The sequence below is a fragment of the Hydra vulgaris genome, chromosome 11 (genome assembly GCF_038396675.1).
Source record: "Hydra vulgaris chromosome 11, alternate assembly HydraT2T_AEP".
Taxonomy (NCBI): domain Eukaryota; kingdom Metazoa; phylum Cnidaria; class Hydrozoa; order Anthoathecata; family Hydridae; genus Hydra; species Hydra vulgaris.
Genome location: NC_088930.1, coordinates 13903305 through 13924359, shown reverse-complemented (window position 1 = coordinate 13924359; position 21055 = coordinate 13903305). Strand labels below are relative to the sequence as shown.

At 28.7% G+C, this 21055-nt stretch overlaps 1 protein-coding gene across 1 annotated transcript; it reads left to right on the top strand.

Moving 5' to 3' along the window:
- The first annotated feature begins 16402 nt into the window (after positions 1-16402).
- LOC136087194 (uncharacterized) lies at positions 16403-20149 on the top strand. The gene is made up of 2 exons (XM_065809685.1): positions 16403-16684; positions 18182-20149. Exon 2 carries the CDS (start codon positions 18790-18792, stop codon positions 19579-19581), a length of 792 nt encoding a protein of 263 aa, XP_065665757.1. The 5' UTR covers positions 16403-16684; positions 18182-18789; the 3' UTR covers positions 19582-20149.
- The last annotated feature ends 906 nt before the right edge of the window (positions 20150-21055 follow it).

Sequence of the window (21055 nt, the reverse complement as noted above, 5' to 3'; positions counted from 1 at the left end):
GGAACCCAATCATTGCATCACACCAATCGTAACCAATCTCTTTTGCGGTTTTATTTACATTAAGGATACGTTGTTTGTTTCCACATCCTGTTTCAAAATGAAGAGTTGCAGAGATGGTAAAATGCACTTACGAACTATAGTAAAATGCACTTACGAACACATCTGTGTTGGGGCTTGCAAGTATAACATGAGCATATGAAACCGAAGCGTGCTTACAATGTAACAATAACCAAGTATCAGCTTCTTCTTGGTCGCTACGAAGTTCGGACAATTCCGTACAAATCGAATTTCTGAAGCAGTATGTGCTATCACCATGTGTAATAAATGTCTCTATTTCATTTATTGCATAATCTTTCCATTCTTCCAAAAGAAACTTAACCAGTTCCTCTTTATTGCTGTCAACACTCATAAACTTCTTCCATTGTTTCGGTACTTTTTGATCAGGCCCAAATATAGTAACATTCTGGACACCAGATTCAGCTCGTCTTTGTCACTCGGCGTGTTTGATACTAATATTTCGATACCTGTCCGTAACAAAGTCAACTCTATTTGACTTATGCCAAAATTCATTACCATAGTGAATATCAATCAACTGAGTTTCTCAAAATTTTTGAATATAGGTTTAAATATTTGCAATATAGCCATACCTTCCAAAATTAATGCGTTGTTTTTAGGAATATCCACTGATAACTTATCGATACATTTATCTTCAAGTATATTTATAAGCTTCGACTTGATTTTATGATACCAACTGAGGCGGGAATACTAATTTCAATAATAATTACTCTAATTTCAACAAACAAACCACGTTCAATATACCATTGGAATTCAGAAATTCCATGTAATTCCATTAATAACAAGCAGAAATCTTCTACTTCACGTCGGTTGTCAACATCCAAGAAGTTCAAGAATGATTCAAATCTAAGGCGACTTAAAGCCTCAAACATGATTTTATGCACCATTATGCTTCTGTAATAGTGTTTACCTGTGAGAATACCTTTAATTGCTCCCTCTGCCACTAGACCAGATTCAATGACAACATCCTTAAATTGAGACTAATATATTAATGCCCAAAGTTTACAGTTTTAATAAACCAATAAATGATAGCTTGCAAATATTTAAAAAAAAATTAAAGTTTAGGATTTTATCGAAAACTTTAACACAAAAAATCAAAATTTGTCAAAATATTTTTTATCTCTAAATAAAAATAGCTATCTTCTAAAATTTTCATCCTTATGTTTAAAACTAATTAAATACCTTGAAACCGAATCCATCAAATCTTTTAACAATAGCAGTCATAAATGACATTATAGTATGAAATTCGCCAAGTCTTACAACAAATCTGTTCGAAAGCTCAGGTTCCTTCCACCGAACCATTTGAATTTTTGAATACACAGCCTCATCACAGACAATTACTCCATACTTCAAATTTAGTTTGTTTATAATATCAACACCTCTACGTAATATTGTGTATATCGTTGCAATATCAGTAACAGGAGCATCAACAACTGGTAAATATCCAATGTACGAGACATGAGAGGCAGCTTTGTTTTGACCAATATTGAAAACAGTCCAACTTGGAAAGGAATTTTCTTGAATTTGACTTTTGCATAATAGATAAGCCCTATCTTGATCCTTGACTTTCTCTATTGATATAGATAAAATGACAAGATCAATGTTTATTTTTTCGATTAGCTTTTTAAGCTTGGGTGATTCTTTTTTCCCAATCTGATAACGTAATATGCTAGAAAGTGGTTCTTGAATAGTTTTAAAACTGTTATTTAATAAAAAAAAGTGAAATGGTATGAAGTGGGTTACGAAAAGAATGAGGTTTTATAGAAAATAGCTAAATCCAATCAAGAAACATAAATGAATGAATGAAACATAAATGAATGAACACCTACTAAAAAAAAAGAATTGTTAGCTATAAAACTATGCAGTTTTAACAAACAACATAAATGCTTTAAAAAAGATCATTAAGGTTCTAATTTTGATTTAATATAATTGATATGCAGCGCTCCATGTGAGGGGGGAAGGGCAAGATGTCATACAGCCACCTTTTTAAAAACTATAATCCATTCTTTTCTATATCTTTCCTAACATAGCAAAGATTAGACAAGAAAAATTGTATTTATAAATTAGTGAAAACTGTCCCTTTAGTTTTTCTCCTTACATTGCGCACTGTTTATACCTCTCTTTTTTCTTGGGTTGGTCCAATATTTAAAGGTTGAACAATGATTCCATTAGCCATATGAGTAGTTCCTTTCCCAGATCTTGTTTCCTCACCGAAATCGATGTTGTCCCAAACCAAAATTGACAGTGATATGTCTTTAGTTTCTGATTAAAAATTTGATTTAGAAGACCAGAAATCATAGATATTGTTTAATCTTACCTTGTGGTAAAACTACATCTTCCTTTAGATTGATAGATGCTAATGTTGTTTCATACCTCATTGTTGCCGAATATGATATACAATGACCAAAACCACTCAATATTTTTATCAACTCTTTTGATCCAGTTATCTGCCTTGTTGCCATAGTGACAATGCCACAGATTTAGGTGTTTGTTTGTGCCCATTTGAACATATATAAATGCAATCTTGAATTAAAGATAAAACTTTTTTTTTAATGGTTTCCTCTATACATATGTAGGATTCAATTTTTGGTTCATCATCAATACCTAACAGCCAAACAAAAAAATTAAATAACCAGGTGGTAAAATGTTCTCTATATTTTTAAATGAGAATTCAGAAGATAATGGAGGCCATGTTGAAAAGAAATCAGGAGTTGTATCTATTATATTTCGAAAATGCAATGCTGTTCTATACGGGACACTTTATAATTACTGGTATCAATATTTTCTTCACGATAAACGATTGAAACAAACAGACTAAACACATTTTACATAAACATGATTTTCTTCTTTTTAATTAATTTTTCTATTATTATTTCATTTGAAAATATATGAAAAGATTTATTGTAATATTGAACTTTAGGCTGACCTTTGTGTTGATTTGCTAAACACTTTGTATAACTTATGTAACACGTTTGATGATATCTAACTTCAAGAGCAACACAGTTCTTTCCGTTAATATGTATAAGAATATTTTCATCGAATTTATAGTTGGCTGCTTCTCTTAACCTCCCACAATCGAATATTTCTGATCTTGAGAGCGATTCAAGCGTTTGTTGTAGAGATACCTGAAACCAGCATTGAAAATTATTATTTCTAAACAGTTATTACCCTCTCAACAGTTATCATCAAAAAGTTACTCTAATGCAATTAAAAAAAAAAAAAATTAGTTACATTGTAAAAATATAATTTTCCTGTTAAACTGTTTGCAATACAAACAAAAAATTATTTTTTTAATTTTAATAATACTTATTTTCGCACCATTGAAGTCAACCAAATCAAACAAATTAAAAAATAAAATAAAGACAGATTTTTGAGAAAAACTATGGTAAAAAGTATGCATTAGCTATAGATTATTAAATAAAATTAGTTAATAATGTACAATTTTACCTTATCATTATTCCATTTTTGTTTCTTTTGACATATTATGCATATATCTGGCCACAAATAATTACTCTCACCCAATTGTCTACACCGAAATTTTTTCTTTTTGGCTGAGTCAGTGCTTTGTCAGTGCTTGCATTTATAGATGTCGATTGTTGCATTTCATCATCTATATTAGTTTTCCTAGATTCTTTTAGCTCAGTTTGTTGGTGTTCATCCCAGTCGATTTTTTCTGTCTGCTTATTATTTTCTGCTCTTTCAAGTTTGAAAACATTACAAATACGTTCGTAACATTTTGAATGGTAAAAATAACCCATAGCAAAGCTTTCCATTTCAATAATATCTGCAATTGAGTTGAATTCCTCTTCTGTTTTAGCGTTAATGGTTCTACAAGAAAATCTTGCCGCATCTCCATTTTTATTTCGAAGCTTGCACCACCTTTTTTGTGTGCTAAATATTTTTTTTATAGCTTTAGTACTGCATTTTTTAATGCATTTATTCGGTATAACATCAAAATGAATTAAACAAATATTGCCGCTTAACGATGTAGCTGCCATTTTGTTTGTTTATATTTTTAACCAAACATGACAGAGATATTTTACGGAAAGATTTATTATAAAGTTTTAAGTAACATTCGGTCGCTTTAGTTGTTCCGTAAATTACTAATTATCAACGATAGACTAATCGTTAGAAAACGATAAAGCACGATAAAGGAAAGTAGAATGATAGATTGTGAAAAAACTGCAGAGTAAAAATGGGGCAAAGTTTACATTTTTAAAATGTTAATACTAAGAAACGCTTGATTCAATATAGAAATTTCAGTTATTAGATGTGTCCAACGGGATGAAGCGATAATTAATGTTGGCCACCGTCCTACAGTTTTCTGTTATTTTTTTTAGAATTTCGATTTTTCTATTAGAAGGCATTTTGCGAAACAACTTTAGTAAATTTTTAGTAAATTTTCACCAAACTTTTACGCTTGTAAAAACTTGTGAAAATTTAGTAAAAATTTAATTGTCTGAAAATGATTTAATCGTCTGTTATTTATTTTAATACAGACGTTCGATTTTATTCGGCAACTTTTGAATTATTGTTTCGCGCGGCGATGTAGGTTTAGAGACTTATTTCTTGGTCTTAAGAGGTATTGAGGTTAATATAAACTGTCTAGGTCTTGGTCTTGGTTTTAAAGCATGTAGCCTTGGTCTTGCTCTTGGTCTTGAAGGCCCGGAGTATTGTTTTTGGCCTTGGTATTGGAGCTTTACAGCCTTGTACTTTTTGGGTACTTACATAAATATCAACACAATGGATGGACTAGTAATAAGTATAAAATTGTTGATTGCCGTCTTTCATTTACTGCACGGGTATTAGATTTTGTGAGATATTCAAAATAGCCGATAAAACTTACAGAATTATCAAATTTTTAATATATTTATATTATACTAGTGTAATTACGTTTTATTAAAGAGTAATGTGTATTAATGTTAAAATAATACATCAGCTAAAGGCCTAATAAATGTTTGAGGATAAATCTTATGTGTTGGGCTTCTAAGAATGTAAGTCTTGATCTTGGTTTTAAAATCTTAAGTCTTGGTCTTAATTTTAGTCTTGAGCCTAAATATATTGGTCTGAGTAGTGGTCTTGGTTTTTACTCTCCTTTCTATATATCAATAATGTAGCTATGAATTATACGGCTATAAATACTAGAAGCCGTGATAAAAAACTCAATATTTAATTCAATAGACAACTGTAACTTGTCAGTTCTTAAAATCTGTTAATACCTACTTATTATTTTATATTTAATATAACATATCAAATAAAAACTAAACATTTTTGTAGTATAATATGGTTTATATAAGGCCTACCAACGTCATTCCCCTTGGGCATAGGCCGACCCATAACCTTATAACTTTCACCGGCCGAGCGAGATAAATTTTTAAGTCCCTGACCAGTTTGTCTTTGATTTAATTTTAATAGTCTCAACCTTTGGAAAATAAATTCTCTTGGCATGTTTGTTTTCATTATTATATAATTTATGAGTTTATTTGAAATTAAAGTTATTATTTAAATAAAACTAACAAAATAAGGCGTAACCAGTAAATTTTTTTTCTCTTGTCAAATTTTACTCTGGCATTACTCCAAAGTATTTTAGTAATATAATTATTAACAAATCCTTTAATAAAATATCTTTAGAGTATTGCATCAAAAGCATATTGTTAAAGCATTAAAATAATTAAGATGAGCCAAAAGTTATCAATATGGAACTAACAATATAATTGTTTGAAAGAAAAATATTTTTTGGTTGGACTATCAAATAACAATAGCAACAAAATGCTTATATAGTAACAAAAGCAACAAAACAGCAGCAAATTTTAATGAACAATTATTACGACCGTCTTTAAAGACGATTTAAATTATAAATCAGATTAATACCAGCTTAATCAAGTCAAAAAGCAACATGCCTTTAAATTTAGTATTGAAAGAAAAACTTGACACATTCATTTCCAGTTAAATGCGTTCAAATATAACATAAATATAATAATAATAATATAAATAAATAAAAAAAATAGTAATAAATACAGTTAAAAAATACCACTTATCTTAATTATAAAGACGTTATCGCACGTTATTTTCTTTCGCACAATTAAACGTTGTGAAGGATATTTAAAAAGAAAATTAGCATTTGACGTGCGTTGCGGAACGAATTAATGTTTTTTTTGTTTCATAGGAAACGGGTATGATACGTTTTAGAAAATACATGTAGGTACTTTTCTATATAACAAACATTTTTACATATTTTAATAAATTAATAAAACGGTTTAATTAAACCGGTTTTTACTTTAAAAATCTCTTTTTAAACATATCTATTTTATTTTGAAAAGGGGTTTGTAAAGCGTTTTAATAAGGAAGCTTTAGCTATTATTCAAAAAATGTTTGTTTAAAAATTTTATATGAATTTGATTAAAAATAAAGTTTTTAAATTTATTATAAAAAATTGTCTTAAGATGTTTAAAAATGAGTGAGTTGTAATTAGTTTTATTTTTAGTTTGGATGACGTCGTTAAGACTTTTTTTTAAAGCGCATTATCAAAACGCGGATGCCGCTTTTTTAAGTTAAATTCATGTTTGAAAAATCATTACTGCAATATATTTTTTTTAAATACACCACGTTATTAGTTTAAAAAGAGTTATGAGAATTAAATGAATGAAGCAAGTTTCCACATTCATATCAGTATGCGTAAAAACACAAAAATTTAAATAGATTTTCCGGACGTTATTATTTGTAGAAAATTTATAATATTCTATAAGTAGCTCACATTATGTATTTCAATAAAGTTATAGTTAAAATAATTTAATAACAGTTTCCCGCGTATGAATGACAAGAAAAAAATATATGACGAACTAAAAAACGGAACGACGGAAGTATCCGATTACACGTATAATTAAAAGCAAATGATTACCAAAACAACTTTCATATTCTATAGTTGGATATAATAAGTATAATAAAAAAAGTAATTTTTAATTTTTAATTTTTTTAAAATTCTTTGAATTAGTTTCAAAAACTAAACAGATTTTACTACTATGGCCGGTCACGTAAGGTTTAAAATGGAAGTTTTTGACTATTCGGCATACGACGACGATTGCGATTACGAATTGAATGAAAAAGCAACCGAAAATGGATGCACAAGTGCAAATAGAATTCGATCTGAAGATACTGATAATAAAGAGGAAAATAAAAGAGTAAGCTTTCCGAAATATAAAAATGACATTAACAATATTTTTATAGACTTCAGTAATATTTCAGAAAATCAGATTACAAAAGAGATTTTGATTCTGGATAAGCAAGAAACAGTTATAAAAAAAGAATTATTACTCACTATTAACGATTTCTTTTTCATGAAACGAAAAAAAACTCTTCCTCGTTTTATTGTTATTCAAAAGTTTGCTCATGACGGCCAATTTTACGATGAACGTGACGTGTTGAAGATTGTTGAAATCTCGTTAGCTGAAAAGTTTTCTAACAGGGTTTTTCACAAGAAAAATAAACAAACATCAAAAATTGAAAATTTTAAAGAGCTTATGCCGGTAACGACTGAAGCGTCTGTCAATTGTCGTAGATACTATCCATTGCGTGACCTTATAAACTCTAATCAGTTGCCGTTTCTAGTGTGGTATAAAAACTTAAATACTGAACCGTTTTCTTTACTTGGTGAAAAGAGCTTAAGTGTTTTTTTAGAAATTTTGTCTGTTAGATCAAAAGAGAACACTATTTTGTACCATCTTAAACGTGTTAATAAAATAATGTGATGTACTGTTTTGCAAAATCCAAAAACGAAGATTTTGGTGAAAAGACTTTTGTTTTAATCAAAGAATATAAAAATTTTATAGTATGAGCATTCTGTGCTGCTTAAACTATGTGTATAAATTTTAAAATAAATGTTTTATGTATATATATATATATATATATATATATATATATATATATATATATATATATATATATATATATATATAAGACTTTTGTTTTAATCAAAGAATATAAAAATTTTATAGTATGAGCATTCTGTGCTGCTTAAACTATGTGTATAAATTTTAAAATAAATGTTATATATATATATATATATATATATATATATATATATATATATATATATATATATATATATATATATATTAAAAGTTATATGTTAAATATATACATATATATATATACAGTGGTGGCCAAAAGTCTTGGAACAAAACATTTAACGACCAAAAAAATTTATTTTTGATCTAAAGTATAAATTTTGAAAGGTTGATGCTTTTGTTTTTACATAGCAATATGTTTATAGTTACATATTTGTATATTGCGCAATTTACATTTTTTATTATTCATAAACAATTTATCAGCTATCTTATGCCAGAACTTTCACCTAAAAAAAGAGGAATTATTGCTGCATTATATGAACAAGGTTTAGTTCAAAGAGAAATATCTGAAAAGCTTGGTTGTTCATTTTCAACTGTAAGTAGAACTTTAAAAAGGCATAAAGAAGAGCCCCAATTAAATTTTACTTCAAAGATGAGATCAGGCAGGCCCAGAGCAACCACCTCAAGAACTGACAAACTTATTGGCCGGATCAGCCATGCAAATCCACGGCCACAAATCTGCACACGAGATTTCAAAAGAAATTTTTATTGAGAAAAAAGTAAGTGACCGAACAGTTAGAAGAAGGCTTTTGGTTGATTTCAAAAAAAGTTTTCATTGTTTCATTTTACATCCCTAGAAAACATAAGAAGTGTATCTTATAGTTAAGGTGGATGTGGTGGTGATGGTATAATACACCCTAGTATAAAAAAAATATATTTTTTAAAACTATTATAACAATTATAACATATTAAATTTATATTCTACTTGATTAAAACATATACCAGTGGTGCATCGGTTGACATATAGGGGGACGGGTGTATGGTCCTCCCCTCTGCCTTTGGCTAAACCCCTAGCAAAATTTAATTGCATTTGATGTGCGCTAGAGTTACTAAAACAAAATTTAAATGCAACTATGATACCTCATGTCGCTTGATATAACAAGAATGGGAGCTGCTCCGCCATATTAACTATGCAAAAATACATACTTCTTTAAACTAAAATCAAAATATTTTTTTATATTCATATTTTTATCTTTATGTTAATTTTTTTATCAAAACTGTTATAACAAATTAAATCTGTACTCTACTTGATTACAACATATACCAGTGGTACATAGGTTGACGTATAGGGTAGAGAAAAGACATATAGAAGGGGGGGGGGGGGAAAGAGAGAGAGAGGTGCGTAGGTCTCTCCCCTCTGCCTTTGACCTAAACTTAAAAACAAATTTCGAATTGCTTTTACTGTGATCCAAAGTTACCAAAACAAAATTTAAATGCAATTATGATACGTCATGTCGCTTGGTGTAACCAGAGTGGTTTACTCCGCCATCTTTTACCATTCGAAAATATATATTTCTTTAAGGTGGTTATATGGTAAAGTCTTATTGATTTCCATTAAAAAAATCAACTTTTATTTTATTAGCTAACTTTTTATAAAACTTAACTGGCTTTTCAACCATATATAACATGATATATAACATGATATGGTTTTAATAATAAAAAATAGTTAACAAAATAAATTTTATTTATTATGGAGTAAAGAAATTTACTTAGTTACGCCCATAGCAACCAATCTTTTTTTGATATAATTATCTAAGAACTAAATTTTAAATAGTTGTTTTTATTTTTGGTTTTGTATAATTACTAAGCCAGACCCATAGCAACGAGGGAAAGAGGGAGGGGGAAAGAGGGGGCATCAAGGACATTTGCTACCCCTCCCCAATAACTATTTAAATAAATAATTTTGAAGTTATCTTTTAGAAAAAACCAAACGATTTCAAATTAAGATATAAAAGAAAAAAAAGGATAGAAAATATCTAATTTGCTGTCTGTATTTTTGGCATAAATTCCTTTGACAAAAGTTTTGAACAACTACTATTTGACCTATTGCGCTTCCCCCTCCCTCATAGTTGCGGATGAAGACTTTTCTGAGCTCGGGACTATATTTTTTGGAGAAATAATGACTAAAAAAAAATCATTCATATCTTTTTAACCAGACATGCATTTAACTTCAAATTTTCAGGGTTGTTTCTTTATAGATGGAACTGCATTAAATTACTAGAACTAACCTTAAACTTGTTTCCATTTGAATATATTGATATTTTACTAAAGATTTTTGCATCGAAAAGATCCTTTAAAATTAAAAGTGCTGCCATCTTAAAAATAATTATTATTTTAAGTTTTTCTAGTAAATTTTTTTTTATTAAACGATAATCCATCAGTGCAGAAAGTTTTAGCTTGTAATGTCATATGAAAGCTGAAAAAATGTAGTTTTCTTTTTTATTGATTTTTCTGCATTTAATGCTGAATCAGCATAAAAAAAAGTAAATTAATTTTTATTTCAACATTTTATTATAATTTTATTTATAAATTAATTTTCATTTCAGCATTAAATTAAGCATTATTTAGCCATGTTACTAATTTTGGTATGTAGAAAAAGTTAGAAATTAAATTTTTTTTTTTTTTACCATATAACCACCTTAAACTAAAATAAAAAATGATGCAATTTTATAAATACTTGTATCGTTATAAAATGTGTAAAAACTATTAAAAACATCTTCAAAATTACCTATTCATCTGTGTTGTGTTCATTTTTTTTTTGGTATAGGCCCCCTTCCAACCAAATTTAAAAAAATTTTAAAATCAAAATTGAAGTAAACTTGCGTTACCAAATTAATATATGCGTTACAACATGCGTTACAATAAAATAATGCAATACAAACTTATAAAGTAATACTATCAATTGATATCAGTGGAATACTATGACCGTTTTAAAATAAAGAAGTAATAAAAATTAGAAAAGAAATCAAAATCAAAAAGTAATCAAAATAAGAATAGAAATAAAAATCAAAAAAATAATAATAATTTCTAATTACACATAAGATGTATTTAGTTACTTAGTTTTGTCTTGGCTTTTAGTAAATGATTAAAAATTAAAATTCGAATAATGAAACTATATAATAATTATTTTTAACGATAGAAGGTAAGCCAGAGCTGTCTATCAAAAGAGTCATCTGTAGGTCTTTTATAAATAACTGAACGATTTGAGCATGATGTAATTGAATTTTTTTTCTTTCATTTTTCTTTCTTTTTTTTTCTCTTCTTTCTTTTATTTTTATTTTTTTTTTCTTTCATTTTTCTTTCTTTTTTTTTTCTTTACTTTCTTTCATTTTTCTTTTTTTTTTCTTTCATTTTTCTTTCTTTTTTCCTTTTCACGTGCTGTGGAAATGGACACTTAATTAAATTTTCTCCAGTTAATTGGTCTACACTATCAAGGAACTCAAAAGTTCAATTCTTTTTTGACCTTCATTAACTACATTAGAGCAGCTGGTTAGTCAAATATCTACAAGTGAGAGAGCTAAAAATATCACAATTAGATTACACTACCTTCAACTTAAAAAAAAAATGTAACTAAAATAATAACTTTATAATAATAAATTTATTTTACAATTAAATTTATTGAAATTAATGCTCAACAATAGAAATAATAAAAATCTTTTTTATTTAGAGCTATATAGTTAAACCATAAGTTAATATTCGATAGCTACAACTAAATAATTATAGTTATCGAATAAGTTGAAAAATCGACAACTTTTAAACTACGTTTTTTTAACCATTTTGGAAATATTTATAATTACGCATGCGTAAAAATAAGTCCGCTAACGTAGTATTTTAGACTTGGACATTTTTGGACGTCCAAACACGTCCAAGTTTAAAATGGTACGTCTTTTAACGTCCAATAGATGTTCAAAGACGTACCATTTTAGACTTCGATGAATGGACCTAAACGGTAGGTTCTATGGACGTCCAAGGACGTCCTGAGCCCATTGGAAATTTAGTGGTAAATAATTTCACCCATAAAAAATCTTTGTGTTTTAGTCGATTTATTTTTAAATTTGTATTTAATGTCATTGACATTTGACAAGAGTACTCCTCAGCTAACACGCATACGTTGGCCAACGTCGGTTCAACGTCAGAAGCGTTAGAGATTAAAGTTATTTCATTATCTAAGCGCTAACGACAAGTCAACGTCGGGCCAAAGTCGGACTACTACTAAATTATTTTAAGCAACTGCAAATGCGTAAAAGTTTTAGCGTTGAAATCTTTTACGGACTTCTTAGAAGCTAGTTAGTGCAACTTTTTATTTGAGGATTTTATTTGTTTTGGTTTGTTAATAATTATTCGTAATTGAGGATGTTATATCAGATCATTAAAAAAATATGTGGCAAGTATGCTCAAATTTTGATATCTTTAAATAAATATGCACTTTTTAATATTTCCTTAAAATAATGACTTACTTAAGTAATATGTGGGCAATTCCACATCAAATCACCCAGTCCATTAAACCGTGTGTCTTCCTTTTGTGTTATATTTTGACACATTATTCCTAACTATAAAAAAATATTGCATGCAAAATTTCAGCTAAAAAAGTTTAGCGGTTGACAAGATATTGCAATTTTAATACTGACCTGGTTTCCCAAAATGACCCGGTTTTCATAACACTCTGAAAAAACATTTTCCTTAAAATAATAAGAAATAAAAATGGCAAAAACATGAAAATAAACATATATAATGTTTTTTTGATGCTGAATTCAATAAATGTACTTAAAATGCTCAAATATAAAAAGAACATGCATAAAAATTAATAAAACAACTAGTTTCTATAAACCAACTTTGGGGCCCAATATCTCAAAACACCCCCATCAAAAATTTTTTTTTTTGCTGTTAATACTTTCAGCTGTTTATAATCTTACTAGGCACAAAAACTCTAACTAGAAAAACAACTAAAACATACAGAACTTTAATTTCAAAGATGTATTACTTTTTCAAGAAATTCCCAAAAAATATTTGTAAATAAAATAAAGTTAATCGTAATTTAAAAAGTTACTTAAATATACAAGATTTGTAAAGGTATCAAAGATGAAAGTTATTTTGACTGGGTTTGTAATAGTTTACAATATTGCTCCCATTTTACTTGTACTTCCTCAATTTCAGCATTTTCAAACACATAGTTTCTACCAGAACTAGAGCAATCTTGTGGAACAGATAGTTTTTTCAATATGTTGGTGTTTGGAATAAAACAGTAGTCGTCTCTTTCAGGCCAGTTAAAACAGATTGATGGACCATTTGGATGAAGAAACTTAACTTTAGCATCAACTTCTTCTAAGTTGGTTTTAGTTACAATGCCGATCCACCACTTATCATCACAGACTACAGCGACATAACAACCTAAAGTGACAGTATCAAGTTGAGATATGTCTTGTTTCTTTTTAAGATTGTGGATTATTGTATAATTAGTGTCTGTACTACACCTCTTTGCCCCAACCTTGTTATCTCCAAGATGTATAAATTGATGAAAGCTACGAGTACCAGGTAGAGTTGTTACACCAGTGTACCTTTCTTTTTGCTCTTCGCGTTGCAATTGTAAGTCCAATCCCTTTATGTAAATGAAGTTAACAACTTTGATTTTATCAATACAAAATTCATACATAGCTTCTGATGTGAGAATTTGGTTTCTGTACGGTCGTTTTAAACTTTCTTGTGCTGTTAATCTTTTTACAGTACCACCAATCCCATCGCATGGTGACGTTCCGTGGGACGTGGCAAAAAAGTTCCATTCAATTTTAAGTGAATAAATGTAATATGGACATATTGAAAAATTTTATTTTTAATATTGGTATGATTAGTTGGAATATTTTGTACACATAAGTTACATCATGTATAATGTCATCTGATATAAAACAGTAAGAAATATGTTTCAGTTCACCTTTATCATCTTTATAGTATATGACTAATGGATGTAAAGAACATTGTTGGGTGTTCCAATGATAGCTCTGTATTTCATCTTGGACAACAAAAGCATAATTTTCAGCAAAGTCGCCAATAATGATAATGTTTGATTGATCCATATATTGTTTCAGTTGTTTAAGGTACTGTGATTGAGAGTGAGCAATAAAAGAATGAGCTTGTAGCTTTTCAAAACAAGATGCTAATAGTTCAACAAACGTTGGAACATCAGCTGTTAAACTTAATAGTGTTGCACGGTCAGTAGTTTGCCATTGCTTGTAGTGTATCTCAAAATCATCTTCGTATTCTCCAAAAATCTCATACAAATATTTGGTGAGGGGTTCTTTACCAGGACAATCATCACACTGTGCAAGCATGCATTCTTTGTTTTCTACTGAGCAAACGGTTTTTGAAAGTAAGTCCTTATACTTTAGTCCAATATTTAAAGCATCTACTAGCAATATGGCATTTTGGTGATAAGAACAAACACAAGCAGAATGTGTACCACTTGCACCTGGCAAAATGCACCACTTTGGTCTAAGTGAAGCAAATTTCGAGTGACTTATTTGTATTTCTGGATTGTTTCCAGATAAATATAGTTCCTTTAAATTACACAAAAGCAGTTTTTTTTGTTTATGGACGTTCTTTTTGAATGTTAACATAATCTTTTTTTCCAGGCATAGTTCTACATAAATCACTTGAATCATAAAAAAGTTTAACAGAATCTTCTATTTCTTTGTGTAAGACTTTCCCTTTATACAAAGGTGAGATAGCCAACAATCCTTTTTTATTAAAAAGTTGTCTAGCCTTTTTTGCTTGGTATTCTGTAACTGCAAAGTTATTTTGTACTTCTAATATTGACCAACTTGGGGGTGCCAGTGTTAGAAGTTGAACAATAGTTCTTTTGTCAGAACATAGAATTTTTTCTTTTATCAAGCTCATAATTTCATCAAAGTTTTCAGCCTTCTTTTTAATGTCATTTGGTTCATAACACAGTTTTGAGGGAACATTGAATTGACTTTCAGTTTTTCTAGTAAGGTTACTTACCATTTCGTTGATGCGCGCAACTTTTCGCTTTCCTTCTGAGAGTATATGTTTTGATGACTTTGAATGAGATTTTAGAGGAGATATATTAAAATTTTCAAGTTCTTCATTGATCTCCTGTCTTTTTTATTTGAATGATGATATTAGAAAATCTTCATCTTGTTCACCCTGACTTTGCTTCTCTTCTTTAAGATCTGCTTTTTTGGCAATCTTTTGCTTACAGGGTTTGCAAAGTTTCTTCCCAGGAGCAATATTTAAGCTACTTCTCATCATGTCTTGCGACTCATTTATCGTAACTACTCTAAGATTTTCTAAAAGTAATTGAATTGTATATATAATTGCATATAGCTTTATGTATTTTGTATATAGTATAATTGTATGTATAGTTGTATATAGCTTATCAGAACAATTGTAATAACTTGTAATAATAAACTTTTACAAAAGTCGTCAAAATTTTAAAAACAAATGCACATCCATATCACACTAATTCAGTTTTTATATAAAACAAAACAGGATGTTTTTTTCAGTTGTTAAGTTCAAATAACTAAGTTATCATATATTTAAGACTTCCTTAAATATAACAAAATTTTTTTTTTTTTAAGAGTCTTTTAACTAAATATAATATTTTACAGAATTCTTTTTAAAAGTTTTTAAAAATAGCTTATTGAAAATTTGATACATCTTTGAAATTAAAGTTCCGTATGTTTCAGTCGTTTTTCTAGTTAGATTTTTTGTGCCTAGTAAGATTATAAACAGCTGAAAATATTAACAGCAAAAAAAAATTTTTTTTGATGGGGGTGTTTTGAGATATTGGGCCCCAAAGTTGTTTTATAGAAACTAGTTATTTTATTAATTTTTAAGCATGTTCCTTTTATATTTTAGCATTTTAAGTACTTTTATTGAGTTCAGCATAAAAAAAAACATTATATATGTTTATTTTCATGTTTTTGCCATTTTTATTGCTTATTATTTTAAGAAAAATGTTTTTTCAGAGTGTTATGAAAACCGGGTCATTTTAGGAAACCAGGTCAGTATTAATATTGCAGTATCTTGTCAACCTCTCAACATTTTTAGCTAAAATTTTATATGTTAACTTTTCTTTTTAAGATGCAACAGCCAAAGAGGTTTTTAAAAAATTTGAAGACCCATGGTTCAAAATTTTTTAAATTTTGGGTGATTTGATGCGGAATTACCCATTTAGCTTTAGTTCTGTAGTTAAATACAATGCAGCTGTATAAATATATTAGCAAGGCAGTTATTAAGTCCATAAAAACGTGTTCATGGAAAGAAATGGCTTTGAAAAGATATACCAATAATTGTTTGTTGCGTAACAAAAAAGTATCATTAATTTATCATTAAAAAACATGAATAAATATTTAGACTTGTGTTTATTTTACTTTATTATAAAACAGTATAAATATGAAAATAAAAATATTCCAAGTTTTGCATGCACATACGTATATGGAAGTCCATGGAATCATTTTATATCATATTCTTGTGTCACTTTTTTTTGAGTCTGTTTTAAGTTTGTAAAAACATGTGGACAGTTGTAAAAACATGTGGACAGTTTGTAAAAACATGTGGACAATTCCATTATTAATTATTAAAAATAATAGATGGCTTTTGCTATTGTGCATTTTCAAACCAAAAATTCTGTTGCTGTTGCGCCATCAATATGGGTTGCAGGAGAATCCAACATTTGTTACTGGCCAGTGGTATTTAAGTTTTAAATATAATTTCTATTTCCATTTTTACTTAGTTTTTGTAGCATTAATTTAACTTCTAATTTTAATTTTATTTGTTTTGAATCAGTTCTTATAAAATTAATTTCAGGTCAGTTCCTATGATTTCAATCTTATTAATTCTTATTTCATTTACTAATTCAGTTCATCTTTTACTTCTATTAAATTTTACAGCAATTAGTTATCCTAACTAGGGTTGAGCTTTTACCGAAAATTTACCGGTAAATCGGTAAAATTGTTTTACCGATTTACAGGTAAAATGATGTCGGTAAATTTCGGCAAATATTGTTTTTTTAATAACGTTGAAGGATGCTTAAAAATGTTTTAGAATGCTTGAAATGGCTCAACCAGTAAATTAAAAATTTAATTAAAAACTTAATTTTCATTTTCCTGTCAACAAAGCTGTTGTTTGTTATGCTTGAAAAGTGATTTTGTTGGTTTAGTTTTGTCTAAAAACTTTAAAAAAAACGTTTTTACTTTCTTGTGACTTATTTATCAATTTTGGAATTTGATATTTTGGAAAACGATATTACATCCACAGTCATTTACAAATAGTTATAAAACTAATATTAACTAAATATAAGTTGATCTAAAAAATATTTTTTAACACAAATAATAATAAAAATGATGAACAATGAATTAATAATAATGATAACACTATAATTATAAAAAATAATATATTGAGTATAATATTTATAAATTTACACTAAATAAAATCAATTAACTAAAATAAACAGAAAGAATTAAATAGTTTTAAATACTTAACCTATATAAAAAGTCAAATAAAGAATAAGTACATCCAAGGAGATTTTTTAGATACAAAAAATTATAATAAACAACAACAAAAAAAACAAACAAAAAAAAAATAAAGAAAAACTAGACTGAATATAAAAAATAAAAATAATAATAATACTAACAACTATAATCAATACTACTAGAATACAACCGTTACAATAATAATCCAAAAAACTTAAAATAAACACGTCACACTCTATATAAAATAATTAAAATCTCCAACTAACAGATAAAAATAGATTAGGTGGGTAAAAATGTATAGAAAAAGTCAACAAACGAGAAAATCAGGAACATTAAAACACAATACAAACACACACACACACACAACAAAACATATATATTAATATTAAAAAAACATAAAAATAGGGACAAAATCACAGAAAAAATAAAATAACACAACATTTAAACATAGAAATAAATTTTAAAAAGTATATAATTTTGTTACATCTTCGACTTTTCGAATTTATAAAAACGTTCCATATTTTTCTTAACTTTGTTTAGCGTTTAAAATTTTTTTTTCATACATTTTAATTTAAAGATATCTTTTTGTTGTATTTGATTGACCTTTTTTTTTCTTTTTTCTATTTTTGCCTTAAATTTGTTAATGCTTTCATTTATTCTTTAATATATATATTTTTTTCTTTTTTACTTTTAATAGTTTTTGTTTTTTTCTAGATGATTCTTTTTTCTTTCTTTTTCACCGTTACAAAAAAGCGACCGCCATTTGCGATGTCATTGCAAAGTCTTCATCATTCATACTTATTGTGGTCTTTATCACTAAATTTGATTTGCGTTTTGGCAAAATGTCGGACGCTTGGAAACACTACACCTTAAACAAAGGGAAAACAGTTAGTTGCAAAATTTGTGGAAATACAAGTCAATGCACAAGTTCCACAACTGGAATGTGGTATCACTTAGACAAGAAACATGGAATCAAAAAGGAAACACAGGAAAAAGTGACACCAAAAGCTGTATCACAATCAAAAAGGCCTAAGATTTCAACTTTTTTTCAAAAGCAATCAATTGAAGAAGTGATTTCAAGACTTACAGCACCTGATGGATTTAGTTTCAATGCCATTGTTAACAGCTCTTTCATTCGATCTGCAATGTCTTAAAAAGGTTATGATTTCCCAAAAAATCACAAACAAGCAATCCAGTCAGTTAAAAAGTTTGCAACTGGCGTAAGGAATGACCTTAAAAACACTTTCAATTCTTTAGTGACAATGGGAAAACGCTTTTCAATTACACTGGATTAGTACACTTCTTTGAAAAATCGAAGGTACATGAATATTAATATTCATCAAAAAAACAATCACTGGAATCTGGGCTTGACTCGAATTTCCGGATCTCTGCCGGCTGAAAAAGCTGCAGCTGTTGTCACTGAAAAAGTGGCAGAATTTGGGTTGAAACTAGGCGACAGCATTGTCTGCTCAGATACTGACGGAGCTTCCATGATGGTTAAGTTCGGAAAAGTGGTTCCAACCGAGCATCAAACTTGTTATACCCACGGAATGCACTTGGCCGTTCAAGAAGTGCTGTACGAGAAGCCTTCTCAACAAATCCAACAAAACTCATTTGAAGATTCAAGCGACGACGACGAAGTCAGCAGTGACGAATCTGAATCTGACACCGAAGTCAGTTTTCTTGGTGCCGCTATGGATGAAAACATTCCCATTCCGAAAGTGAAAGTTCACTTGCAATCTGTCATCACAAAAGTCAGAAAAATTGTCAAGTTATTTCGAAAATCGCCCGTCAAAAATGACGTCCTTCAAGAAGAAATTAAGAAAGAGCACGGAAAAGAGGTTTCACTTATCCTTGACTCCAGAACAAGATGGAACAGTCTGCTGTCAATGATTCAGCAGTTCCTCAAAGTCAAACATTCAATAAGAAAAGTATTGAAGGACATTTCTCCTCATTTGATTTGCAGTGATGATGAAGAAGACACTTTATCCGACATTGTTGCTGCTCTTGAACCAGTCAAATTAGCAGCAGCACTTTGCCGACAAAATGCAACTCTTCTTACTGCTGAAGGAATTTTCAAGTTTCTTGTGAACAGGCTGAAACAGCAAGATTAACCTCTTTGCATTGCAATAAAGAGTGCAATTTTGAGACGTTTTGAAGAGAGAAGGCAGAGCAATCTTATAAGCTTGTACAGATATCTTTCCAATCCAGAATGCTGGCCCGACATTAAAGAGCATAAAGTTTTCAATATGCCTCCAAAGTCTGTACTTCAAAAGACCGCCAAAAACTTGCTGTCTAGGCTTTTTCCAACAAATCCAGATGACCTGGAGTTTATTCAAGAAATGCATGGCTCAGAAACTCTTGACGAAAATCCACTTTCTCTTAAAGAGGAACTCGAGGAAGCAATTCAGCATTCGACCAAAAAACAGCGACACAATTCAAACGACGAAATCGAGGCCATTTCAAAAAAAATGTTGGTCTATGAAGCGACCGGAAAGAGAACTGCAAACCTTGAACTTTTGTTCAATGCACTAGAAACCATCCCACCAACAAGTGTCGAATCTGAGCGAGCCTTTTCTGCCGCTGGATTATTTGTGACAAAAATTCGATGCAGAATGAGTGACGACTTACTTGATACACTTTGTTTTCTCAAAGCTCATTTTTTATCCTAAAATAAATCTCAAAACTAACATTAACGTGTTTTATTTAATGATTACTGCATTTTATGGTCTTCTGTTTATGGCTTTTTATTTTTTACCGATTTTACCGGTAAATTTTGATTTTTTTTACCGTTTTACCTGTAAATTTAAAAGTCGGTAAAAGCTCAACCCTAATTCTAACTGCACATTTTTTTGAAAAAATAAAAGTGCAGTGTTTAAGTGTATGAATTTGGGTAACTTGTACTAGTTGCATTCATTAAAAAAAAAAATCTTATGGCACCTTACAGGGCCTTAAAAAAATCAACGAAATCAATTAATTTTACTTCTATTTTTAATTCACATTAATGAAAATATCACTGTTACTGGCCACCTTAAAGTACATCTAGATTATAGACAGCGGTTAAAGAGAGAGAAAAATCAATTGGGAGTGCATTGATATTGTGCTTGTGTTTCATTTTTATTGTAATTAAACTTTCCTAGAAACATGAATATGAATAAAACAAATATTACATAAAACAAAGTGGTAAGATTTGATTAATTTTTAAAAAGAAATTATCTTCCGTATCTTGCAGAAAAATCCAGCTTCTTTATTAACAGTTCTTTGAGAATGAGTTAATATAGTTATATATATATATATATATATATATATATATATATATATATATATATATATATATATATATATATATATATATATATATATATATATATATATATATATATAAATTATATATATATATATATATATATATATATATATATATATATATATATATATATATATATATATATATATATATATATACAGTATTGAACAAAACATTTGCAACCAACATCGAACAATGCTAAAAAGTGTTCATAATTTTACATGTCTTAAAAACGAAACTAACTATACTACCACAGCAAACAGTTCAGGAGTCTGGAGTCA